Raw genomic sequence first — 25,920 nt, 5'->3', positions numbered from 1 at the left:
CAACGCTAAATAAGCTTGTCGACCGAGAGGAGCAGCAAAAGCTGCCACGTGGTGCCATCGCCACCACTGGAAACCCTAGTCCCACGCATGAGAATGTATGTGATCCACCATAGATGGCAACAAAGTTGACGCCTTCCATGGATCTATCTATCACCGTCGCAGGAAAACTTCTAGGGAAAAGAGATGCCACATTGAAAACTAAAATGCACTACCGGTCCTCGAACTTTGAACGGGGTGTCATCCCGATCCCTAAACTTTCAAAATGCACATTTAGATCCTCAAAGTTGCTAATCGTATCACGTGAAGTCCAAATCATCATTTTTATTAAGTTTTAAAGTGGAAGTGTTCAACTTATGTGGAGGTTACACGTGGGTCTAAATTTTATTTTTAAAATTCTCTGCTCAACTCTTATATTTTCTAATTTTTTCCAAAATTTTATTTCAAAACTTTATGCTGAATATTTTCTTTTCCAATATTTCCTCCAAAATTTGTCCTTTTTATTTTCTCTTTTTTATAAATTTGATCATATGAGTTTCTTGGTTTACAATTTTTCTATACAAATATTTTATATTTGAATATATTTATACAATTGGTATGAATTATTTTGGTGCATATATAATTTTTTATTTGAACAAATTATATAATTTTTAATTTAGCTTAAAAAATGTGATTTGGACCTCACATGATATAATTAGCAAATTTATAGATCTGAATGTGTATTTTAAAAATTTAGGGACCAGGATAACATCTGAGCCGATGATGCATTTTACCCCAGGATTGCCGTACGTGAGATCCTATCTCGTTCTCTCGAGACACGACTAAATAAAAATGGTCTCTCCAAATGACATGCATGGCTATAAATACATTACCCCATATGTTAAGTGTGCACACGCATGCACAAAGCTCTCTAGCTCCTATCGTTGCACCATGGAAATGGAACACTTCTTTGGCCTGCCACACTTGTACTGCTATGGCGTCTGCCTCCTTGCTCTCCTCCTCGCTCGTGTCCTCTTCAGAGCCTGCAACAAGCCTGGCCCGCGGCTGCCTCCCGGTCCGTGGCAGCTGCCGGTGATCGGCAGCCTCCACCACCTGTTGCTGCGCCGCGGGCTCCCGCACCACACCATGCGCCACCTCTCCCTACGCCACGGCCCGCTCATGCTGCTGCGGATCTGCGAGCGCGCGGCCGTCGTCGTCTCCTCCGCGGAGGCCGCGCGGGAGGTCTTCAAGGGCAACGACGCCGTCTTCTCGCAGCGGCCGGGCAGCCCGGGCATCGACGAGCTGTCGAGGCACGGCCAGGGCGTGATCTTCGCGCCCTACGGCGACCACTGGCGCCTGCTCCGCCGGATCCTCATGACCGAGCTCCTCTCCGCGCGCCGCGTCGAGGCGTTCCGGCACATCCGCGAGGACGAGGCGGCCCGCCTGGTCGCGTCGCTGGCAGCATCGTGCACGCCCCGGGGCCAGGCGCCCGTCGACGTCGACGAGCGGCTCAGGGAGTTCATCGCCGACTCGTCCGTGCGCGCCATCCTGGGCGACAGGCTGCGGAACCGCGCCGCGTTCCTGAGGATGATCAAGGAAGGGCAGGACCCGTCGGCGCTGTTCGACCTCCGCGACCTCTTCCCGTCCTCGAGGCTCGTGCGGATGCTGCCGTGCGGCGGCAAGGCGGAGCGGCACCGGCTGGAGATGTTCCGTCTCATGGAAGACGTTCTTCTGAACCACCGGGAGAGGACGACGACGGATGACCAAGACAGGGCCGGCGAGCAGGACAACATGGCCGACGTGCTGCTCAGGATCCAGAACGAAGGCGACATGCGTGTCTCTCTCAACCACGGAGTAATCAGGGCAGTGCTCACAGTAAGCGCTCTAATTAAGCTCTCTATCTAACGAACCTTCAATTTATATATGTTCTTAATGGATAACGTACGGCATCCTCAAAGCTCATTATTTCCTATAATACTTCAAATTTTACTTACATGTGTGTAACAGTGTAAGTGTGTTGTGTTGGTCAGGATGTGGTTGGTGCAGCTCTTGACACATCCTCGACTACTCTCCAATGGGCCATGGCCGAGCTAATTGCGAACCCAAGGGTGATGCAGAAGGCGCAGCTAGAGGTTCGAAGCGTCCTGGCAGGGCAACGGAGAGTGAGGGAGGCAGCTCTAAGCGACCTGCACTACCTCAAAGCAGTCATCAAGGAGACCTTACGATTGCACCCTCCTGCTCCGTTCGTGCCAAGGGTATGCTTGGATGATTGCAAGATACAAGGATACGATGTACCGCAGGGGACAATCGCTATCACAAATGTTTGGGCAATCTCTCGGGATCCAAAATATTGGGAAGACCCTGACATGTTTAGGCCGGAAAGGTTCGAAAGTGGCCATGGTTTCGACTACAAGGGATTCGATTTTCAGTTCACTCCGTTCGGGGTTGGACGGAGGATGTGCCCTGGCATAAATTTCTCGCATGCGAATGTCGAGATTGCTCTAGCTAGCCTCCTGTACCACTTTGACTGGAAGCTGCCAAATGGAGGGAAACCGGAGGAGATGGACATGACAGAAGTTTGGGGAGTTACCGTAACAAGAAAGGCTAAGCTGTTTTTACATCCCATTCCTTGCATTCCACTTGAAGATGAATATGAATTCATGGGGAAAGAGCATGTAAACCCATCCGAAAATTTGTTGTTGAGAATATAGGCAATTGCAGTATTATATAAAATAAATCATGATGAACATAGGAACTAGCATGCATAGATCTAACATACTTTCAGATGGGAGCTAGGATCTTAGGGTACATGCTTAAGAAGTAGATCAGATCGTAGAACACGTACTGAGCCTTGGCCGGAGGGTTGATGATGATGAACCGCCACTGCTGGAGATGACTAAGGAGGTTGGTCCGTGAGGCGACGGAGTTGGGTGGAAGATGCGCCGTAGTGAAGACCTTGAGCAGTTGCGAAACGCTTCCCAAAAACCTTATTCGCCCTCTCCCGGTGCAGGATCCCAAAGGCGAAGGGTTCCGGAGACCTGCTCTCCCCTTCGCCGATGCACGCCGGCGCTCGGGATGGAGAAAGCTATGGTGGTAGCGCAGGTGCGAGAAAAAGCAAAAACCCTAGATTTTGGTGTGTTTTCTGGTGGAGGCCGATGAGTAATATATATATATATATGGAAGCCAAACCGACCCCGCGACTCGATCGGGATCTAAACCGATTAGTTTTAGGGTTTAGGCTTCCATATCTCGCAGACTTAGAGACCAAGACACAAAAAATATATATAGGGAAGCCAAACCGACCCCGTGACGCGATCGGGATCTAAACCGATTAGGTTTAGGGTTCCATATCTCACGGACTTAGAGACCAAGACACCAAAAAATAAAACTGCAAAAAGAAAACCGCACCCCCGCAAGGCGAGAGGCTGGATTTCAGCAAACCATTCACGTAGGTGCCTCATGCCCTTTGCCCCACCCGGCGTGGCGTGGAGTGCAGACACGTGGTGTTTCTCTTCACTCCCCCATCGCATAGCTTGGAAGGGTGGAGACAACCTTTATATTTATATTGGACATCCCACTCCTTCACTAGCAAGGTGGGATTAAAGTTGCACCACTTCCTCTTGCACACATGGGTTTTTGAGATTTATAGGAATTTCTAAAATTGTTAATGGTTCCAGCACATGAATGGGCCTAAATTTCCAGCATATGTGGTCCAAAACGTGAACTTATCATGTATGTAAGATTAATCATGGTGCAGCTGTTAGTATTTGTACGCAAGTATTTCAATATATAAAATAACCACTGAAGCCGATTTTTGTTCTGATGCAGTCAGCACCAGATCATTGTTGACTCGGTCATATTTCGCATATTGTGATTGTTTGTCCTTATGTTGCGCATATGCGATTCCTGCTATCACTGATCTTTTTTATGGGAGTTAGCTCACTTTATTTCTTGTGGTGTTTATTATTGGATTCCAGGATTTAACCGGCTCTATTCTTTCGGTGGTAGGTGACGTGTCCGTCGACAGTGAGGCGTCTGTAATGACTTTGTCAATTTCGGAGGTGCTAAGAGCAGGGTTGTGTGCGTGTATTCGTAGGGATGGGTGTGCATGCATGTTTATAAGCGTCTGCGTTTGTACTGTGTTTTTTAAAAAAACACGTTGTGGCACATCCTTTTGTTCCTTCTGTATGTACGAAGCCGCTGCATGTTGTGCATAAAGAGACGCAGTTTTTGAATTTGTGTGAGACTTGCCTATTGTGCAAGATTATAATTGCATCCACTCTGCAGCTGTAAAGTAAAGAAATTAAACATACATAGAGGATTGGCTGTCGGATGAATTAACCTTCATTTTGTCATGCAAAGTACTGTTTCCAAGGCAACTAACATAGGCAGCGGCGGATCCACCAGTGGGGCTGAACCCCTACCTCCATGAAGTCCACGAGTCAAGCTATCACAAAGAATTAGCTCCATCTAGCCACCTCTGATAGGCAACAAACGCTTCAAATGGCAAATAGTCCGATGGAACATGGCCGGCCCCCTAAAGTGATTTTAAAAAATTAAACTGATAGTTCACGACGGTCATCATAAAGTTTGACTGAATGCCGTTTTTATAATCTATAAGATCTACATGTACATACCTTTATTGTCGCAAACAATATATTGCTCCCGTACCTCATTGAATACCTATATAAAACAGTCAAAATAAACAAAAAATTACCTTAAATGTAAAATTATCTAAAATATTACCATATAAACCAATTTAAGAGATATTACAGTTTCTCATGTTGTTTAACTAGTAATTAATTTAACTTTAGCAGCACCATTTCTCGATGCAGTTAATTATTCCAAGGCATTTGCTGTGATAACCAACCAATGGATTGAATCTGCGGGATTCATTTTTCGAAATAATGAAGAATAAGCATATTAGCCTTATGACTTTAAAGTTCAGATCAACATAGTTTGTATTTCTTTTCTACTATCTAGCAAGTAGATAAATATACTTACCCAGCAATCTGATTCTCCACAAACCAAGGGTGCCATTTCTCAGTTTCCTTGAAGTTTAATTTCTTCAGCCACTCCATAGTTGCAGTAAAAGGAACGAGCAAAGAATGATCACCGCTGCAATGTAGTAATGACAGTTTACACAAGATAAATAATGGAAGTTGTTGCTCTAGAATATAAATAATATATTAATACATTTTTCAACAAGGACACTACAACATAAATAATGGAGTACACATGATGACGGAGTGTTATAAACACTGAAGACAGATAACTTGAGCTGGCAATCAGGTAGATGCATTAACTTGATTACTAAGATGGTCATGAATTTAATATGTATTCATGATCCATCCACTGCTAGAAAAACTAGCATTAGTATCCACGCATATTTTTTCACAAGTCATGTGAATTTTTCACACGAAAATGCACATACACAGCTGCGAGGATTCGAACCCACAACATTCGGCCTCGTATGTAGCTTCATTACCATCCCACCTACACATCACATATGACTGGGTGGGAGGTGCTTTTCTTTTGAAGTAACACGTGGAGGACCATTCAGTACCGGGCCAAGATACCGACCGGTACTAAATGACAACCTTTAGTACCGGGTGATGTCATTAACCGGTACTAAATGGCCGCGCTATTTTAGTACCGGGCCAAAACACTAACCGGTACTAAATGGTTATATTTAGTATCGGATGGTGTCTTAATCCGATACTAAAATAGCTCGGGGGGCTTTCAAATTTGGATCCGGTACTAAAATAGCTTCGGGGCTTTTAAATTTGAACCCACGGTGCTAAAATAGCTCCGTGGCAGGTTTAGTACGAGATCAAATTGTGTCCGGTACTAACGTGCGCGATGAAATATCGTTTTTCTTGCAATGATCTCTTTATGCATCAGTTCCTGTAAATTCTACACTAGCAATGTCCATGTCATCATCTTTATGAAGTTTAAGTGCAGCACCTACAATTGGGCGTAGCATAGTTCTCTTCTTCTTAGGCTTACTTTCCCTCGGAAGCTGCAATGTAGATCTAGGTTCACCATGCCTGGATGGCGCTTATCATTGTTTATTGTTTAAGTAGTTTTTTAGTATGTAGAATTGTTAATCGCTTATATTCTTGAAATTAAACAGGGTAAACATTATTTTTAATTGTGATTTATATCAGAATTTTAGTGGAGTACTCAGATTTCTGTATTATTCTGATAGCAATAGAATTATAGGAACATAATTAATAGGTTATTACATTGATATTTGCATGATATTGTATGTCGCAAAAGTGAGCTACATAAATGCTGTGGATGTACATATGTAGAACGGATCTATAACATATATGTTGAATTATGTTTTAGTGAAGCGCAGGGCAAGATGTGAAGTCATTACTGTTGTAATGTAATTATTACTCAGGAGTATTAATTGATTGTTAGAAATCTATGTTTTATAATAAATATATACGACATATGGGTGGGTGTCAAAATTGATAAGGGTGGACATTTGGTTACTCAGGAGTATTATTACTCAGGGATTCATGCTGGTGGGTGTCAAAACGTCCAACTTGATAAGGGCAGACATTTGGTTGACCAAAATCGATCAGTCTGGTTCCTTGGCTTATCTTAAAATTCAGCTTCCTCATAATTATCAAAATTGATTAAACACTATTGGAAAAAGGCTCATTGGTAACGGGCGGAGATAGTCATTGGTAACGGGTATGGCCAACATTACCTTTATTGCGTTACAAATAACTCATCATCAGTAACGGGTGCCCGTTACCAATGACAATCATTGGTAACGGACATCAACAATGCCCGTTACCAATAACTGTCATTGATGTCGGACATTATGTTGATGTCCGTTACCAATAACATATTAAAAATTGCATTTTAAAAATACCAGACGGCAGAAAAAAATTCTATACCCAAGAGCGGCACCACCGCTTGACCAACCTTCTTTTCCTCCAAGAGACACGATTTTGCCCACTTGACCAATTTTTAAAAATGACTGTCATTGGTAACAGATATTATTGATACCCGTTACCAATAACATATTAAAAATTGCATTTTAAAAATACCAGATGGCAGGTAGCAAAAAAAATTCTTACCCAAGAGCGGCACCCCCGCTTGACCAGCCTTCTTTTCCTCCAAGAGACACAATTTTTGCCCGCTTGACCGATTTTTGCCTCCTCTAGGATTCGAACTAGTACTTCTTAATTCGCGCGAGCCTCCCCTAACCACTACACCACATAATCACTTGTGGTTGAAAGAGGGATGCAGTCCATTTATATTAATATTTTTTGAATCTTTTTGAATTTCTATAGGTTACACCTTAAGTCCGATTGGTCTGGTTTTTTTATGGTGGTCACTTATGTGCGTGCTCATAGTTCAAGAAAAAATATTAGAAAAATAATAGAAAAAATAAAAAAAATTATGTGCACCACATTGGTAACGGATGTTAACAATGCCCGTTACCAATAACGTCCATTACCAATGTACATCACATTGGTAGCGGCATTGTTAACATCCGGAACCAATGTGCGTCACATTGGTAACGGACGTTGTTAAAGTCCATTACCAAACGGACGCCAGTGTTGCTAGATCGGGTGGGATTTATTAGTAACCGGCTTAAACAATAGCCGTTACCTTTAACTCTTCTTGTAACGGGCATTAATTAAACGCCCGTTACCAATACCACGTTACCTAAAACGTGTTTTCACGTAGTGAAATTTGGTCTCGGTTAAGTTTGATCTCGGTCTAACCAAGACCAACCGACTTGTAGTTAACGCATCCAAAATCAAAATAGAAGAAGCACAAATGGATCGAGGGTGAAGCCCAAATCGGTCATGAATCGAGCATTTAACATAGCCAAATATTCAAAATCGCAAGAATCACAAATCCAATCTGCGGCACCACATCTGAATCGACTTGACATCATCACCTATGATCGCGCGCTAGCGGTGCCATCCATGCCGCTCGTTAGAGCTACTCTAGTCATTAGGGATGGGTGAGGGTTGTAGCCGCTGAAGCCTGCAGGACCTTCTTAGGTTCGCCAATTCGATGACATCGGGCATCGGACGTCAGCTCATCATAGTCAGGGCTCCAAAGTCCTCGCCTCCTTAGGTGAGGAGGCACCGCCAGCTACCGCAGGCTAGGGAGTAGGCACAACCGTGCGAGAGGGAGCCTGGAGGAGGTGCGAGGACTTGAGATCAGGAGGAGGCAAGGGGTGTGGGCCACCGCTAGCGCCTATCACCCGTAGGATCCGCTGAGGTGGTGTTTAGGGTAGTGTTGCATAGAGTGGGGTGATGTGGTGCTCGAGCGGCCACAAGGGGTGGGGCTGGGGCTAGGCGGCCACACTAGGAGAGTGGGGTGACTTAGGGTTTTTGATGTATTTATATGCTCTTCTTCTTGAGTTGGCCTTCGCTGGTGGGCTAAATGGGTTGCAAAGTATAACCGACCTTTTCAATGTTTTAGTTGGTTTGGTAAAATCGGTTAACCGAGAAATAAAACCGGTTACTCTTAGTAAATTTGGTAAGTTGCTAATCGAGACCAAATTAAGGAACGACAAATTCGATTTCAATCATTTCATGTTCAGTGCTAGTTATTAGGTTATTTTTTTCCACCCGTAATTGATATGGTTTTCATGCTGCTTTGGCTTGACGTGACAGTATCTCACCACTGTGGTGCATTTATTGCTGTTGAACCAAATCTGGGGTTGTTAACATGGTGAACACTTTGTTATGGATGGATTGAATTTACTTCAAGCTTTGCAAGTTTGGGGTTTCTATGACTTTATTTGTGTGTTGCCTCAATCCTATTAATCAACAGTTAGTCTTACCCAAATGAGGTAGAAGTTTTTTCTTTTTCTTGTTGCGTTATTTAGGCAGGGATTCTTGTTTGGGCACACTACCCTTGTGTTTTTCCTTCTAAGGTGTTTCTTGAGGATGATGTAATTCTCATCTTTCTTGTAGAATTAAATGGCATATCTCAGTATTTAAGGAAAAACAAATGGAATTTATTAATCATTGCACACTCATCATGTCAACAAAAGAAGTTTGGAACTGCTCGTAAAGTAGAACACTAAATTATGGGGAGTTCTAGCTGAATATTTTTATTTTGCAGAAAGTTTAATCATATTGGTTGTCATTTGATCCACACCATGGTGGAATAACAACTTCTACCTCTAAATCACACAACAAGTGAAACCATAACCTATAAAAGGCTGCGCAGGAAAAAGGTGAAAAAGGTAGAAATGGTATCTATATGTCTATATTATATTAAACAAAAGGAGAAAATTATCTGCGATTTAGTCGAAGTGCCGAGATGTGTTGAATCTGAAAAAAATAAAGTACAGTTCTAACTCAATGATGATATGAATATTGGACTTCCTTTCAAGCTCGTCAATTAATCTTAACTTCAGTGGAGCATCAGCGAGTCACTAGTTCAAAACTTGAAAATATTTTGAATACTGATCCAAGCAGTGTTTACGGTAATAATTATTTACTACCTGATTGTGTTGGAGAGTTTCCTACATGTCTAATCAAGGCTTGCAACAAACTATAACGGGGTTTGTTATAAAAAACTATAACAGGTTTTCTTGTGGAAGTGTCGTAACGAGGTATGGGCTGTTTGTTTGTGCCCCTACTTTGAAGAGGCTAATTGTGATTTTACCCTTATTTTTTTTTAAGTTTATAATTTTCCCTTGCTTTTTCAAAATGAAGGTTGAGTTTGCCCCTCTTCCGTTAAGAGCTGCTAACGGTGTCAATTCAACTATAAAGACCAAATTTGATCATGTGGATTTGCTTCTACTTTTATGAGTACCCTATGATCTTACACTAGTTATGAGATCAAATATTTGGGTTACTTTTTGACAATTTTTGACAGCATTTTGACATGTCCATACCTCATTTTTCTTTAGTTCATTTATTCTGCCTCGATCTAATGGAGTTAAAAATAGGGGCAAAATGGTGGCTTCCGTTTCAAGAAGTGACGGCAAAATCATAAAGTTGAAAAAATAGGGACAAAGTCACAATTGGACTTCATAGCAGGGGCAAGAACACTAACATCCTGAGAGGTAGGGGATTTTGAGGTGGCTGTAGCTCAAACAAACCCATCCGGTCACTTGTGAGCTAGCCTGGACATATAAGTGCACCCAAATTCAATTCTTTTAGCAGTGCTGTATGTCTGAAACCTAATAATGGGTCTTTCTTGTTTGTGGTGGTGGGCCAGGGTGCTTATGGTCCAGTATGTTATATAACAGAATTCAGTTGTGTAGAATGCAATATGACATTTAAATGGTGTGTCTACTGGTAGTACTGTTACACCTAAAAAACAGCATGCACACTACTGCCACATAATTAAGAATAAGAATAAAATTTACCAATCTAATTTTCTTACCTATAGAAGAACACCCTATAACCTTTGGATGTTACATTCAAGTGATACTCCGTTAATGTTAGGATATCCCTCGTGTATTGAATATGGTTGGGGCACCTCTTCCATGTTCCTGATACTTCAGTCTAAGGAAATGGACACAATGTTCAACTTTCAGCAACCTAGTACACCTAGTCTATTAACCAAATCCAGCAATTTACCTGTTTTGCATGCAGTTTTTCTCTGCCCAATTTTGGATCAAAAAGTTTCTGGAGGGCTTGTTCTTGATCCTGGATGCAAACTCCATATATTAATTCAAAATTACTAAAAGTAATGTCTTTTGTTAAGCTAAAGTATATACTAAGTACTACACAAATAACTGAAGTGAAATTGAGGATTAATTCGTAGATCCAGTACTAACATGGCACTCTAAACCATGCTCGGATGTTTTAGAAATCCGCTCAAACATTTGACCAGAATCATATTCCATAAATTCTTTGGTTATTCCCATCTTGTATCGACATGGTGGGCACAGAATATGCTCCATGTTTATGCCTTTAATTTGCTGCATCTCCACATTATTTGAATTGTTAGAACTGATGTAGTAAAAGTTATAGGTACATTGGATAAACAGAGATCCAAATTACCATATAAAATTGCTCCATGTTCCCTTGGCATGATGGACTAGAGCTATTCCAATATTTTCCATTACATGTAGTAACCAAGCTCTGTTTACCAAAAGAAAGGTTGGATTGGAGAGAAATTGTAATATCAAATAGAAAAAAGAAATAAAAGTCAGCAATGTTATTTTTGGAGCATTAGTACCTGAATCAATTCATCCGAAATCAACCCCATTCGAAATGCATATGGAACATGGGCATTGTTCTCTATGTCTACATCAACAGCAGGATTACACAAGGAATACCCCTGCAAAAAAAACATTGAATTGATTTATTTGAAAACCAAAAATACTTTACAATGTGCTTCAGTATGTGTAATGCAAATTGTATATATAAAACGGTATATGCAAATTGATCTAAGGGAAAAAAAATATGGCATCAAAGAAATAAAATAAAGTTGTTCATGGAATATCCAAATTGAGTTGCACATGCATGGTGGAGACCCTCTGGGGCTAGGCACCCAATCATCTTGTGATTTTTATTAAGACAGTTTGCTTTCTTAAGTTGACACTATAAAGCATACTGTAGAATTCAAGAACCAGATCTATAATATTTTAGTATCATTTTCCTATTACTGTGTACTTACTTCCAATGCAATATAACATTAATTTGGATAATATGATTATCCTAGCTCCAAAGGAATGTATACATATTTGGAAGCATAGAACGAAAAGTCGGACCGGTTATCGAACTTTCAGGATTACTTGTTTGGTGGTTCCACCTACAGGTTGACCGGCTCAACCAGTTTAAGTATAATGTATAGTTTCAACAAAACGAAAAATGCTTTGCTCTGGTAGCTAAGTGAAACAACTCTTCGGTAAGGGACCAGGGTTCGAACCCCCCTCCCCCCACCCCCTCTTCCTTTTCTTCAATTTATCACTGATTTAGATGCCTAAGGGTTTCTTCAATTTATCACTGACTTACATGCCTATGGGTCTTAGAATGGGTATTGAGCTAGCTGCTGGCCCATTTGTTGCTGGAAAATTCCTAACAAGATCCCATTTTTAGGCCAACAGTTATTTAACAGCCGAACAGGTCAAGTTGCTGATTAACAGTTTTTTTGGTTCAACTGGTGAACCGGGTCAGTTTTTTGTACTATGTCTGGAAGGATTCCTAAATGGTAAAACTAGCAAACATGCATCATAGTGATTCATGTCCTAAAATGACATTGAGTGGAGGAGGATCTAATGTTGGAATGCAACGAAGACGATCTAGCAACTTTTAGGCTTGATGCAATCAAGTTACCAAGTTTTATCTTGTGATGGGCTAGGTGCAGTCTAGTTTCTGTAGGCTATCCACATAAAACAACTTAAGGATACGCTTCCTATTATCTCTTGACTATTAAGCATATTATAACCAAATATTTTACCTGTTACGCCTGCAATATATAAAAAAAACAACAATAACTATTGATTCGATTTTAGGGTGTGTTTGGTTGGGCCGTGACTTTTGGAAAAAGCTGCTGTGAGCTGTGAGCTGTGGAAAAGCTGCTGTGAAAAGGCAGCTGTGGGAAAAGCAGAAGACCGTTTGGTTAGAGCAGCTGTGAGCTGTGGAAAACTGTGTGCTGTGGGTAGAACTAATGTAAAGATATTTTGCCATATGTTCAAATAAGCTTGCACCTGATTATTCTTACTTAAGTGCTTTTTATTACAATATTGTACAATAATTTAGCCATTTACTGATTGTTTGCATTGATTCTAGATGCCAAACATGTGACGCTTAGCCATTTTCTTCTTTTTTATTATCCGCTTGAGTTGTAATAAACACGGTTCTAGGTCCAAAATATTGGCTACATGTACTCATATGTTGGTAGTTTCATTCCATGTTTGATCTACTGTTGTCTTCATTGTTTTCTTTTGCTGGCCGGGGCGGGGCGGCGACGGGCGTCGGGGTGGCGCGGAGCCGGGGGGGGGGGCCGGGGCGGCGCGGCAGTGGGGCAGGCGGGGCGGCGATGGGCGGGGCCGGGGCAGGCGGCGCCGGCGCGGGGCGGGGCGGGGCGGCGGGCGGGGTGGGAGGCGGGGGTGGGATGGGGACGGGAGAGACGGGTTGGGGAGATTAGAACGAACCGTTTTTTTCATAACCAGTGGCAGGTGGGTAATTTTTTACCCCAAAAGCCACTGAAAGCAGGGGGAGAGGTGCTTTTGTATTTGTACTACGGTGAAAGCTGCTTTTGGGCAAAAGCACCTAGGGCGTTTAAGCTCTTTGGTTGGCTTTTGACTTTTGCAAAAGCAAAAGCAAGCGCAAAAGCCCAACCAAACACACCCTTAGCCTTTCGATATAATCACCGAGCTGGATTTCAACATTGGCATGCTTTCCTGTATATTCTTGTTTTGCTGTTAGGATCTTCAATGGGAAAAAGTCCATAATGTTAGTAGTGTACTAAGTGGAGGATACTAGCACCCTCTTTTTCATTTTGAGGGCACCACTTAAAAGTTTGCTTACGTTACATTACACAAAGATTGTAAATGGATAAAGAATAATGTTTCAAGTTTCCAGACTGTTTCATGTTTCCACATAAGTGTAACAAAAAATAGTCATTTGTGAATTACCTTGAAGTTTATCTTCATTCCATAGGACTCTTCATTTCCTAAATATTGCATTATGCCATGTAAATAAAATGAGAACCATTACAGGATTAATAGACACAACTAAAAAGATCACAATGTCTATATTTCTTTAGTTAAAACACATCACATGACTATTCTGTCCAATAAATGGATTAAAAACTGTGTTGCAACTTACTCTGTAGAATTTCCTGTGCAAGTACCGGTACTAGCACTCCACTGTAAGAACATCCAGCTACGTAGAATGGATTTGACTGAAATTCAGAATATTCAGCGAACCACTGGGATAAGATCGAAACACCTCATCAGAACAAGAGAAAATTTTATTGTATTACAATATATAGGTGATCATAAAACCACTCTGACCTTTGACAGGAAGTCATATAAGTCCACAACTCTGTTTGTATCATTTGTTATGTAGTCATCTTCATTCTCAGCGTAAGAGTAGCCCGCACCTGCTGGCGAGTCAACCAAAAGGAGGCTAGCCATCTGTGATTGGTTGTACAACAAAGACATCAGTTACATATTTTCGGTGCAAGTATGGAAAGATATTGTTATACATACTTTTGGAGAATGAGCTTCTTATTTTGGACTTCCTGAAGTTAGTAAATAACATAAAACATATTTCCTATTTAGACCAGCCGATGTTATGCTAAATTTGGTATATACCTTAGTCCATGAGTAAGGATTCGTAGTAACTCGTGGGTTGTCTTTGATATGAACGTGGGAGTACTCGATCTTGAATGGTCCTGCAAAAGAAAAAAGAGTTGTGCTAGTCTTGCCTTTTCTTTTTTGCGTAATACAAAACAAGTCGTAGTTAACATGCATCGACAATGAATTATATCCAACACATATGGATAACATGCGAATTGCATAAAAAATAACATAATAGATAGTGTACTGCATATACACTTTTACAAAGACAGAGAAGAGCATAGCCCTTTTCATAACTTGAATAGGATTGTAGCATTATACTGTATACAAATGATAAATCACTGAAAAGCTTGTGCGTACCGATAGAATGATGAAACGCACTAAACCCTGAACATGCTGGACCCCCATTTATCCATATGACCACGGGATCTAAAGTAGGGTTCCTCTCCGAAGTGGCAAGATAGTAATAAAGATGTCTATTTTGTTGTTCATGCCCAACTGTTATGTACCTGCAAAACAGGAATGAGAAAAAACAAAAGTCTTCATATTGTACTAGGCGCCTGTAACACACATACAAGGCAACCCCCATTCGCATGACTAATTTAGGTGCAGATGGTGTCTGCTGACACATTATTTGTAACAACTGGTAATACTGAGCAAAATGCATAATTAAGCAACACTGCCGAAATTGCTTTACTTTGCATATATGCAATTAAAGTCACTGAACTCGATACCAAAAATTCTTCAATACTTGCAACATTATGCAATGTGCCTGGGAAGGGAAGCACAGGGGAGATGACACATTGTGGTGCTCTCTTGTGTGCAAAGCACAGGAGAATTCTGCTAAAACCATCTGAGAGAAATTGCAAATGCCATAGACCACAGCGGTTTGGTTCCAGTACGTCCTGCAATCTCTGTTCCAGCGAGAGGAACTTAACCAGCAAAAATCCCAGTGACAAATTATCACCTGAGAATCTCACGCTTGGCAGCCGTCCGATCTTACAATCGAACGGTCCCCGGCGTCAGACTCAGATCACACGGTGCCACTCCTCTCGCTCGGATTAATGTCTCATACAAGTGCGAGGAGCGGATCGAGGAAGACTCAAAGTTCTCATCGGAAACATGAGGCGCAGACAGCGAGGAATGATCCTCCTTCCCAACATATAGATCTTACGTCTCTTACCCGGCGTAGTGCTTGGAGGGGAGCTCGCCGTGGAACCCAGGGAACTCGGTGACACCCGCGCCGGCCGGCGTCGCGCGCACCGGGGGCACGCACAGGCACAGCAGGAACGCCACCACCACCAGCAGTGCGCCGGCTTCCACGGAGGCAAGGACGACCCTTCGTCGAGACATGGCGGCGAGGCCGCGATCTTTTGGCTGGATCCTCGCCAGCCACTGGCAAGGAGGAATATAATCAGGAGCGGGACGATTGAGCTCCCTCTCGCAGGCCTGTGATGATGGCAAAGGGAAGGGGAATGCCGCAGAGATAGAGATATGGCCGGCGGAAGCCCCAGAAACGTGCAAGCTATAACAGATGCAATAATAATGGCCGCCGCGACACATGGTTCGCGCGCGCATGCACACCCACGGAGTGACGCTTGGCGCGTCGCCTAGTGTGTTCTTCCCGTCGCGAAGTCGGCCCTGCGGGTGGTGTGACTACTTTTAACTTTTGAGTCGAACGGAAACAAGAACCGGACAGCTTGGTATGGAAGCCCAAAGGCCCGGCCCATTTCGTGTTAATTTCCATAGAAAGAAGTCCACGTCACTGACTGAACTTCGATACGGTGTTAAGCATAAAGTTAATTAAGAGACCATGATCAATTAGTTTACCAAAGAATGATATCAGAATAATATTGACTGTGTGCGGTCGCAGTGGCAGGAACTTTTCCTTTTTCTAAAAAAATAGTTTACCAGAGTCAATGTGATCAAATATCTAAGGTTGCATTCTTCAGAGGGAGCATGCTATTATAACTAAGATTGTGTTGCATATTTAAATGAGAATATATTTATAATAAGTTGATTGCCAGATATAAATATGCCGGGAAATTGCTATAGAAGCTTCTTTTGTAGAGAATTTCCTCTCTTGTACAATCATCGGCATAATCTCGTGGAGTGATTGTATCATGTGTCCTAGTTCATCTCCTTTCCATGGATTACAGGGGATTGAGATGCAAAAATGCAGCTTCAGCGAATCCTCTTTCCAAATTTCCATGCTGAAGCTGTCCCTGCTGCCTACCGCCTGGTAGACCTTCTCCTGTGCATGCATCTATTCATCTATGCGCTACCCGACCCTGGTCAGAAAATCCAATCTTACAGTCGCCCGCTAGTTCTGAATGCAACGCTCAATCTGATGATGCTGTCCGAGCCTAGAAATTCCCTCCCCAGTGCATCCATACGGTGGGCCCCATCCTAATTAAAGCCCCGCACCACTCTCTTCCATTCTGTTCTCTCTTTTACTTTTTCTGTTCATTCACACACCTCTCATTCCCTTTCCTATTTTTCTTTCCTAGCAGTGGCGACGGTCAGGCATGGCGCGCGACGGAGCATGCAGAATCGCAAGCAGATTTCAAATTTTTTCAAAATTTTGGTCACCGATTTCGCTTCATATTTTGTGTTCATTATTTTTCACCTTCTCTTGATCCATATTATGTGCACAACTTTTTGTATGCACAACTGTTGTTCATGAATTATGTAAATAAAAAGCAGTTTCACGAATTATGTTCACGGCCGCATTCACGACTTTTACATATATATTTATGTGTTTACAACTTTTATCTACATAATTTATTTTTAATGATTCATGAAGTATGTGAACAAAAATTTATGCACAGGTTATGTGCATGTTTATATAAAAAATTTTGCATCTAAATTTCCTGAGAGAAAATTTTTGTGTATAAATTTTGATAGAGGGGCCTTGTGTACGAAATTGCATGCCGAAGAGAAAAATAGACCGCGCCCAGAAAGAAAATGGGTAGTACGTGTAAAAGAAGCTAGGGAAGGCTTAAGAAGTCGGAAAGAGAAAATTTGCATCTGCGCGCGTACTTCCAAAAGAGGAAACCATGGAGATGTCGGAAATTGATTGCTAGAATCTCTCGCAACGCGCGCGCTGATTAGCAAGACTCACCCTGGTCGGCCATGCTACACCGTCCCGTCCAACCAGCCGTGCCGTCCCAGCTGCCACGCCATGCAGCCTGTGTCCAGCTACCACCCATGCACCACGAGCCCTTCCTTGGTCGTTGCCCGCTTAGATAGGAGGGGAGAGAGAGGGAGGGACAGGAACGAAGCCCATCCCCAATATATTACTGAAGCGATTATTAGGGATTCCCCAGTAACTCCATAAAAGGAATTGAGGACCTGTTACTTGCGAATTTCCATATATGATCCTGAACCAAATCTTTGGGTCAAAGTGTTAAACATCTTTCATTTTGTGAATCACCATGTCATTTTGAACCACCAATGGTGGCAATGAGTTCTTCTATGCTATTGAATAAGCTGGCATCTTCATGGTATGCCATTGACATCTTATTTAATTGGATCCTTGCCATTGCAAATATGCGAGTTCGAAGATTTGCTATTACAATTCATCTATTTGTAACTATGCCACAATTCTTAGTTTTTCTCATGCCATTTTCTACGTATTTGAAGCTTTTGGACCAACCTGCTGCCCACCTTCTTTTCGTATTGCCCAAAATACCCCGCTACATTTCTTTCTCCATCTCTCTGACATGCGGGGCCCATGAGTCATCCCCTTCCTCTATCCTTGTTTCTCAGTTCAATCCATCCACACCTGTGCCATTGAGCCGCTGATACCAGAGCTCGTGCTCACCCCGTCTTCAATAGGCACGACACTGCAGGGTCTGCCTGCGTTGGCTTCGCGAGTGAGGCACTCCCGCGTCTCCTCGCTGCGGCAGCAGAGGCCAGGTTGCTCCCTCCTGAACCCGCCATGGCGCTCCGGGGTGCCCTTCCCCTCCCTACTCCTACTCCAATCTCCTCCACGGTGCTATTCCTGGAGAAGGTGAGGAAGCAAGGCTCGCTGGAAGGCTGGGTCGTGGAGGATGGCATCCCAACGGCGGAAGATAGGATGGAGGCGTGGGAGGAACGACGGCACGTGGGCCAGCACCTCGAGGAGGTCATTAGGATGGCAAGGAGCCCCGCCCAGACTTTTTTCGCTGCTAAGGGTCCCTTTGGTTGGCTACAACCGGCTGTGGCTTTCCAAGAAAGCCAAAAAGCCAACCAAAAGGACCAACTTATTCCTAGGTGCTTTGAAAAAAGCAGGTCTCGTTTAGTTCATTTCCCATAGCAGGGAAGGAGGTGCTGTGAGCGGTTGTGGATCGGTAAGTTCACGAAAATTACCCACTGCCACTCATTATGTTGGTACCAATTCGTTCTTTTCTTCCTATTCCCCTCCAGCATCCGTGAGAACAGGCGCAAATCGAGCGGGCGGTACAACTGGTGGCCCTCCGGCCCCACTCCTCTCCTCCCGTACGGTGCCCCTCTCCACCCCTCTGAAGTCCACGACTCAACGGCCCCGCTCCTCTCCTCCCGGCGGCTCGATCCAGCGGCGGCGCGAGTGGTGGGCGCTGGGGCTTCATCGGCGGCGCTGCAGGAGCCCAGGCCGTCCACCGCGCGAGCGCGGGGGTGCGGAGGGCGGGGATGTTGGTGTTTTACCTCCAAGCCTACCGAGGGATACTCTCGAGGTGGTACGTTGTAGGTGGGGTGTCATCGAGATCTGGAACTCGAAGGTGCAAGGAACATGAAACTTTAGACAGGTTCGTGCCGCCAAAAACGTAATACCCTACGTCTTATGTGGTGGTTTATATTGCCTTAGATGATTGTTCGTTTGAGGGGATCCCTGCCTACCTTATATAGTCTGGGAGGACAGGGTTACATATATCCTACCCAGATACGAGCTTAGGAGTCCTACCCGAGTACTGCTCGGGTAGTTTTCTTCCTTTCCGACTAGTCCTACTCGTGGCCGAGTAGCTTACAATAGGTATAAGGTATGGAACATGCTCCATCCCTTATTCTAGAATATTCATGCCATGTGCGCAGTCCCTCGAGCAATTCGTAGCCGAGTACTGCAGGCTTCCGAGTACTTCTGAAGGCGTCTTCGAGTTCTTCCGAGCTCCGTCTTGAAGGTGTCTTTCGAATGCTTCCGTGGCTGCCTCGAGGCTGTGAGGTGCTCATGCCCCAAGTAATCTTCTTATATATGGGGTGCGATGAAAATCGCACTCCATATGGAGAAGCCCCCGAGCCTTAGGTTGAATCGAAGAATCAGGCTGAGGGTCAAATTGGTCTTGAATCTTCTGGTCTGTATTTTCCAAACAAATTTGAAAAATAAGCCATTGATGAGACGTGTCCTGCAGCCCTCGAGCCTTGAATCAAAATTCCAAGGTTTGGAAAAAAGACACAAAAAGTCCTGAAAAAGTGGTTAAACAAATAACTTTCCCAACGATACCCTAAATTACCGCTCAAAATAAATCTTATCCCAAGATAATCTCTCCTCGCGCATAGCCCCCGAGCATGGGGCCAGACGAGTCGCATGAGATACGCCGAGTTGTTTCCTGTGCCCAGCCCCAAGCATGGGAGCCAGGCGAGCCATCACAAAAACGTCGAGTGCCTTGTTGCGCCTATCCCCAGAGCATGAGAGCTAGACGAGTAGCCGAAAGCACGCCGAGTGGTTTGTGCCGATGAAGTGATAGCAAAGTAAGGCAGCTCTTGGGAGCATACCTTACCCAGCGGCATGTTCCAGGTCTAGTCCCCTGCAAGGTAAACAAAAAAATATGTTGTAGCAGATATACATGATATCGAGTTGTTAGGGAATCCTAGCATTGTAAAATGCATGTAAAATTTTTTGCGTCTTGCTCTTGCTAGGTCAAATAATTTCCCCAGGTAGGTAGCCTATTACGTTTAAGCACCTGATCCCTTATAGCTGTATCCCATAGCGCAGGGAGCATGGCCGCATGCACGCGTAGGAACATAGGCATACAGAAGAGTCGAGGTCTCATGGATTAAAGTGTGTGCTACCTGGGTATTTTAGCGACCGTTAAGAGAAAACTAGAGCAGTCAACACTGCACGAAAAACGAGAACGCTCGTGGAGCGCATATTATACATCCGTTAGGTGTAGACCTGACTACAAGCCCGAAGCTGTATGAGTAGTCGGGAACGCAATTATGGTGTAGCCGTGGAGGCACATGGTTAATATCCAGAGATATAAAGGATATTTAGACAAATATTAAAGCATGACTTAGCTTGATTCATGGGTGATTTGTCGATGAAGCTGTAGCGCTCTTCGATGGAGCCGCGACGGTTTGTTGATGAAGCCCGACTTGTCGGAGTCGATTCCGACTAGTTATCAATGGAATGAGGCCCGCTCCTGTCTAGTTTTCTAGTTGAGATGAGTAGTCGAAGTAGTCATCAGTCGGTCGCCGAGCGTCCTCGTGAAGTCGCAGTAGTAGCGACGTGTTGATGTTGCGGCGCGAGCTGAGGTCGGAGTCCGAGTTGAAATAGATCGTCCAAGTCATTTTCCAATGCGGATAGGGACTCGGACTATAGCGCCTCCCGATAAATGTTGGCTGTGATGTGAAGTCCGAACGGAGACTCGAGTTTGGACCTGTCATGAGTAGGAGCCGAGATGGATTCAGATTCGCTCTCGTGATTTCCGATTAGATCAGAAATTGGGATTTCGCCGAGATTGTCGGCGAGTTTGTCGATGTCGTGGCTGGACATTGGCGTTGATGCCTCCAACTCCGTGGGGTTGGCGAGGTGGCTGCCGAAGTCACCAAAGCCATTGACGATGTAGGTCCAGGAGCTGAAGACGAAAGTCATGCCTTCTTTCAGCGCGACGGTGAGGTTGAAACGATGCCATCGAGCTGGCTAGGGGATCTTCGATGAACACCCCTACCTGGCATGCCAGCTGTCGGTGTTTTACCATCAAGCCCACCGAGGGATACTCCCGAGGTGGTAGGTTGTAGGCGGGGTGTCGCCGAGATCTGGAACTCGAAGGTGCAAGGAACACGAAAGTTTAGACAGGTTCGGATCGCCGAAAGCGTAATGCCCTACATCCTGTGTGGTGGTTTGTATTGCCTTAGATGATTGTTCGTTTGAGGGGGTCCCTACCCTCCCTTATATAGTCTGGGGGACAGTATTACAGATATCGTAGCCAGATACGATCTTAGGAGTCCTAACCGAGTACTACTCGGGTAGTTTCCTTCTATTCCGACTAGTCCTACTCGTGGCCGAGTAGCTTACAACATGTATAAGGTACAGGACATGCCCCCATCCCTTATTCTGGAATATTCATACCATGTGCGCAGTCCCGTGGCCCCGGGTGTGACAGGGGACGCGCCCTCCGCAGCCGAACCTCGACATGTGGGGTTCGCTCGGCTGTGGCTGCTCATCCTGCTGAGGTAGGCATGGCGGCAGCGGGGGGCAAGGGGCAGCGGCACAATAGGAGGCGGAGGATGGTGGCGGGAGGTTGGTGGAGGCGCTAGGTGAGGTGGGGTGGCGCATAGCCCGGGTGTGTGGGCGCAGAGGAAGATGAGGGGCCACGGGCGGGTACGGGAGCGCGAGCTCCACCGCCGCCGGTGCGGGAGGAGGAGAGGGGGGGGGGGGTCCGCCGCCGCGCCCAGGTCGGCGAGCCCCCGGCTGCCGCTACTCTTCGCGCCTTGGCCAGTGAGTGGAAGAAGAAGGGGCTAACGAGCAGGGTTCGCTCGTCAGTGATAGAGTAGGGAGGGCTGTGGATGAGACGTGGGTCCCCTTTAACAGTTTTCTTAAAAGCCATAGTTGCCCAACCAAACGGCTTTCGGTTTTCTCACAGCCCACACCTCACAGCAGCTTTTCTACAGCCCACAGCCCACAGCTCAACCAAACACACTCTAAATCCTGCGAGCCGGCGAGCACGGCCCGAGCTCCATTTCAGCAGCCGGCGACCTCCTTCCGCCTCCACAAGATCCGGCGAACACCTAGTTGACGGAACGTACACGAGTGGCACTCCGACGAGCACCTGGTTGACGGAACGTACATGAGAGGCACTAATGGCTGCTACCCGCAGGAGTACCTCCCTGCTATAGTGGCCTTAGTCCCTTGGCATTGACAGCCAGCCATGGCGCTCAGGGTATGCAGATATGGAATTTGGGGAGGAAGAAATGTAAAGTAATGACATGGGTATTTTTATCCATACTAAAATATTAGAGCCTGCAAGTGGGTCCAAGAGCTTCAAATACCTAGAAAAAGTCACGATTCATACATGGTAAGAATTATAATGGTATGGTTATGAATAAGTGAATTGTAATGGTATATCTTTGAACTTGTATATTTGCAATGGCATGAATCCAATTAACCCTTTAATCAAAGACCCACATGTAAATCTCGCACCTAGTGGTATACCATGTCCTTATACTCTTAAGATGTATATATGTATGAATGATTGGATGAATGTAACTAGGACTTTATAAAATTGTGTTTCTACAATGCAATGATATGAGATGATATAGCATGACATGTAAACCTACGATAGAGGTTTCTAGTCTTACTGAACACCTTAATGAGGAAAACGTCTACATAACCCCCTGAAGTATTAGGATCCATCTATTTAACCCACCTAAACTATAAAACCGGATATTGAACACGCACACTGAACTATTCAAAACCGTCTAAATAACCCTCTAATCAGTTTTGAAGGGTGGTTTTGCTTAGGTGGCATGTTGACATGGATAAACCTGCGTACACTATGCCATAAAATCTGATCACAGACGTGTCACAAAGCTCATCATGGACGCAGAAAACGCGCGTATGTGAGTTCGCGTATATGATAACATATCAGAGATGCCGAAATCAGCGTATGTGAAATAGCATTGACATGTTGGCCTACGATAGAGGTTTCTAGTCTTACTGACACCTTAATGAGGAAAAAGTCTACATAACCCCCTAAAGTATTAGAGTTCGTCTACTTAACCCCCTAAACTATAAAAACGGATATTTAACACGTACCCAGAACTATCCAAAACCGTCTAAATAACTCCCTAAGCAATTTTGGCAGTTTTGAAGGGTGGTTTTGCTTAGGTGGCATGCTGATATGGATAAACTTGCGTACGTGGTATATTGATATGCGTAAATTTATCTACACTGCATAACAAACACTTTGGAACCAAATATTTGTGCATTCTACTTTCAATATCTTTACTATCTGTTGACGCCAAAATTTTGCATGAATATTTATGGAAAGGAAAGGAGCCGATAAGATCCAGGTGGAGTCATTTGATTCAAGGTTGTTAATCATGATGCCGGTCAAAGATGACGTGGACTCGGGCAAGGAAGCAGTCAGAAGGAGTTCGAATCGGACTAGAAGATGACGTCAGCAGAAGATCTTGCGGAAGTCCGGTTTCCTTTTGAAATATCTTGTAAATATAGTAGTTTTTGTTTTTAAGTCAAGTTTGTAACAGATTGCGATCGATCAGGAGTCTAGCTTTAGATTATAAATATTAGCGGTTAGGGTTTTGTAAAGAATAATCAGCAATCAATACAATTTCTCTCAGCACTTTGCCAAAACCCTAGGAGTAGGAGTAGAGTAATTTCTCAGCGAATTCTTCGGCAAGTAGGGATGCATCGAATCGATCTCCAGCTTGTTGGTAAGTTCGTGTTTATCATATTCTATAGCCTTTAACTATCAGCGCATCACTGTAGTTTCATCTAGTTCAATCTACAAGTTATCAATTTCTATCAAGTTCTTGTAAGGCTGCATCGTTCGACCTCTTGCTAGTTCTTTATAGATTTCAAAATTTATCAAGTGGTAGTCATTGAGTTATCAGCTTTATCTAATCGTTTCATGCAGCAACTTCATAGCCGATTCACTCATTGATTATCGCTTCTACTACTAAATTATCTACTATCTTGTACTTCATTGCGTGTAGTCCGATCGGACGATTCGCTTGTTTTATCATTATTATCTCAGGCTGTCTCAGTTAAGTCCGATCCTTCAGTAATGAGGCTAGAGCAAGTCTTGTCGGCTGGATCTGCCTGCTGGTTAACGATGGCATGATGGTGATGGTTCAGTAGTATCAATTGGCTTTCCTAGCCGATTCTGAGCTTAACTATAAGCATAAATTCCAATATAATTAGACACATCAGTTAATTATGCTCGATTTTTTGCCCTGTTGTTAGCGTTGTCTTAGTTAAGTCCGATTCGACTAATGGTGACAATAAGTTTAGCTTAACTAAATGCATATGTTTAGCTATGAGGTATTTATTCTTAATCTTACTTCACTATGAAATCGGCTTCACAGCCGACGCATGGTGTTATGCTTCGGATGTCCTAGCCGATGCATTTTTTGGAACTATTCAGAATCCCAGCCGATATATTCCCCGTTGTTTTACTGATTAAATTTCTTTTCCCTTGTCAATTGCAGGTCAAATTGACTGGAACGCCCCGAGCCTGACTTGCAGGACCTGCACTAGAGATAAGCAGAGCTGCCAGGACTTAGTGTGTCGTGCTTTGCTATATTCACCGTCCGATTTTGAGGCAACATGCTTTTTGACACGCCTAGTGGGACCTGACAGAAACAACTTCACCATGCCAGAAAACTACAACGCGGAGGACGTCATTGAGGTCACCTTTGAGGATCTCGATGACGAACAGAAGAAGCTGGTCGAGGAAAATAGAGATGCTTTCACCAAACTCTGTCTCGAGTCTTTCAGCAAGACTAGAGGCAAGGTGATCCTGAAAAACCAATTGCCGACACAATCCATCACGGTGACCAGTACCACGGATTGATCGGTAGAATCATCCGGCGTGCGAAACTTCCAAGAAATGGTCGATACGGCCGTTCATCATGCACTGATCAACCAATCTGGAGTTCTGGTCAACACGCTGGGAAATCTGATCCAACAAGTGGCTGGTGGGCCCCTGGAGCAGCAATTCAGCCCTGCGTACTTCCTAGTGTGCTCATTGGCTGCCGATAAAGGCAAGAACCCTAAGGAAGAAATGACGCTCCCTAAGATGCCGCCTCCGATTCCTACACCACAACAGGTAGCGAGTGGGCCACCATACACCACTCCTCATCCGATGAGTGGCTACCCTTGTCAGCCTCCTCCGCCACCACCGGAGAATCCGACGCCTCTCACACACGGGGGGCATCACCAGCAGATGCTGATGCCACACGGACAAGGGTATCGGCAACGACAAGCTTCAACCAGTCAGCAGTTCAGGGATGAGTCAAAGACCCACGCCAACATGCAGTACTATGCTCAAGGCAACCCTGAATCGTACTTTCGCCCTGCATGTTATCAAGCCGGTGGAGGGCCTCCCCCATGGTATCACATGGCATCAGAATACAGGGAATATCAGGGTCAGCCATAGGGGACTGCCCAGATGCCGATACTAATCCCAGCGTCACCAGTTCCTCAGCCTACAATGCAGAACGAAGACTGGACCAGCAAGATAGCTGATGTGATCCAAAACCACTTCGGCTTGAAGACCAAAGATCAGGCGTACATGTATCGGCATCCTTACCCTGAGGCATTCGATCATGTGCCCCTTCCAAATCAGTACAAGTTGCCGGACTTCTCCAAGTTCTCTGGCCAAGACAACATATTGTCTATTGAGCATATTAGCCCATTCCTGGCACAATGTGGAGGGGCTGCCACAAAAGATGCCTTAAGGGTTCGGCTATTCCCACTTTCC

General features: G+C 44.3%; 2 protein-coding genes across 2 annotated transcripts; one reads left to right on the top strand and one right to left on the bottom strand.

Moving 5' to 3' along the window:
• Window positions 1-853: 853 nt before the first annotated feature.
• LOC112902632 (ent-isokaurene C2/C3-hydroxylase-like) lies at window positions 854-2,713 on the top strand. The gene is made up of 2 exons (XM_025971746.1): window positions 854-1,851; window positions 2,007-2,713. The coding sequence occupies exons 1-2, from the start codon at window positions 928-930 to the stop codon at window positions 2,685-2,687; spliced, it is 1,605 nt and encodes a 534-aa protein (XP_025827531.1). The 5' UTR covers window positions 854-927; the 3' UTR covers window positions 2,688-2,713.
• Window positions 2,714-4,426: 1,713 nt separating this feature from the next.
• On the bottom strand, window positions 4,427-15,592 carry LOC112879093 (serine carboxypeptidase 1-like). Its single transcript, XM_025943431.1, has 14 exons — window positions 15,423-15,592; window positions 14,600-14,748; window positions 14,255-14,334; window positions 13,952-14,074; window positions 13,764-13,866; window positions 13,571-13,608; window positions 11,167-11,268; window positions 10,989-11,069; window positions 10,763-10,906; window positions 10,563-10,631; window positions 10,366-10,487; window positions 4,981-5,094; window positions 4,614-4,659; window positions 4,427-4,513 (listed from the first exon to the last, which is right to left on the bottom strand). Exons 1-14 carry the CDS (start codon window positions 15,590-15,592, stop codon window positions 4,427-4,429), a joined length of 1,428 nt encoding a protein of 475 aa, XP_025799216.1.
• Window positions 15,593-25,920: the final 10,328 nt, after the last annotated feature.

The sequence above is a fragment of the Panicum hallii genome, chromosome 1 (genome assembly GCF_002211085.1).
Source record: "Panicum hallii strain FIL2 chromosome 1, PHallii_v3.1, whole genome shotgun sequence".
Taxonomy (NCBI): domain Eukaryota; kingdom Viridiplantae; phylum Streptophyta; class Magnoliopsida; order Poales; family Poaceae; genus Panicum; species Panicum hallii.
Note: the sequence above shows the minus strand (reverse complement) of the source record. Positions and strands in the feature narration are given on the sequence as shown.

Excerpts from the sequence above, each read along its gene's own strand:
- LOC112902632 (XM_025971746.1), top strand. The coding sequence starts at position 928 with ATGGAAATGGAACACTTCTTTGGCCTGCCACACTTGTACTGCTATGGC. Across the intron at positions 1,852-2,006 it reads TAATCAGGGCAGTGCTCACA|GATGTGGTTGGTGCAGCTCT; the intron begins GTAAGCGCTCTA and ends TGTGTTGGTCAG.
- LOC112879093 (XM_025943431.1), bottom strand. The coding sequence starts at position 15,592 with ATGTCTCGACGAAGGGTCGTCCTTGCCTCCGTGGAAGCCGGCGCACTG. Across the intron at positions 10,632-10,762 it reads AGCATGGTTTAGAGTGCCAT|GATCAAGAACAAGCCCTCCA; the intron begins GTTAGTACTGGA and ends GTTTGCATCCAG. Across the intron at positions 4,660-4,980 it reads GTGGAGAATCAGATTGCTGG|GTATTCAATGAGGTACGGGA; the intron begins GTAAGTATATTT and ends TGTTTTATATAG.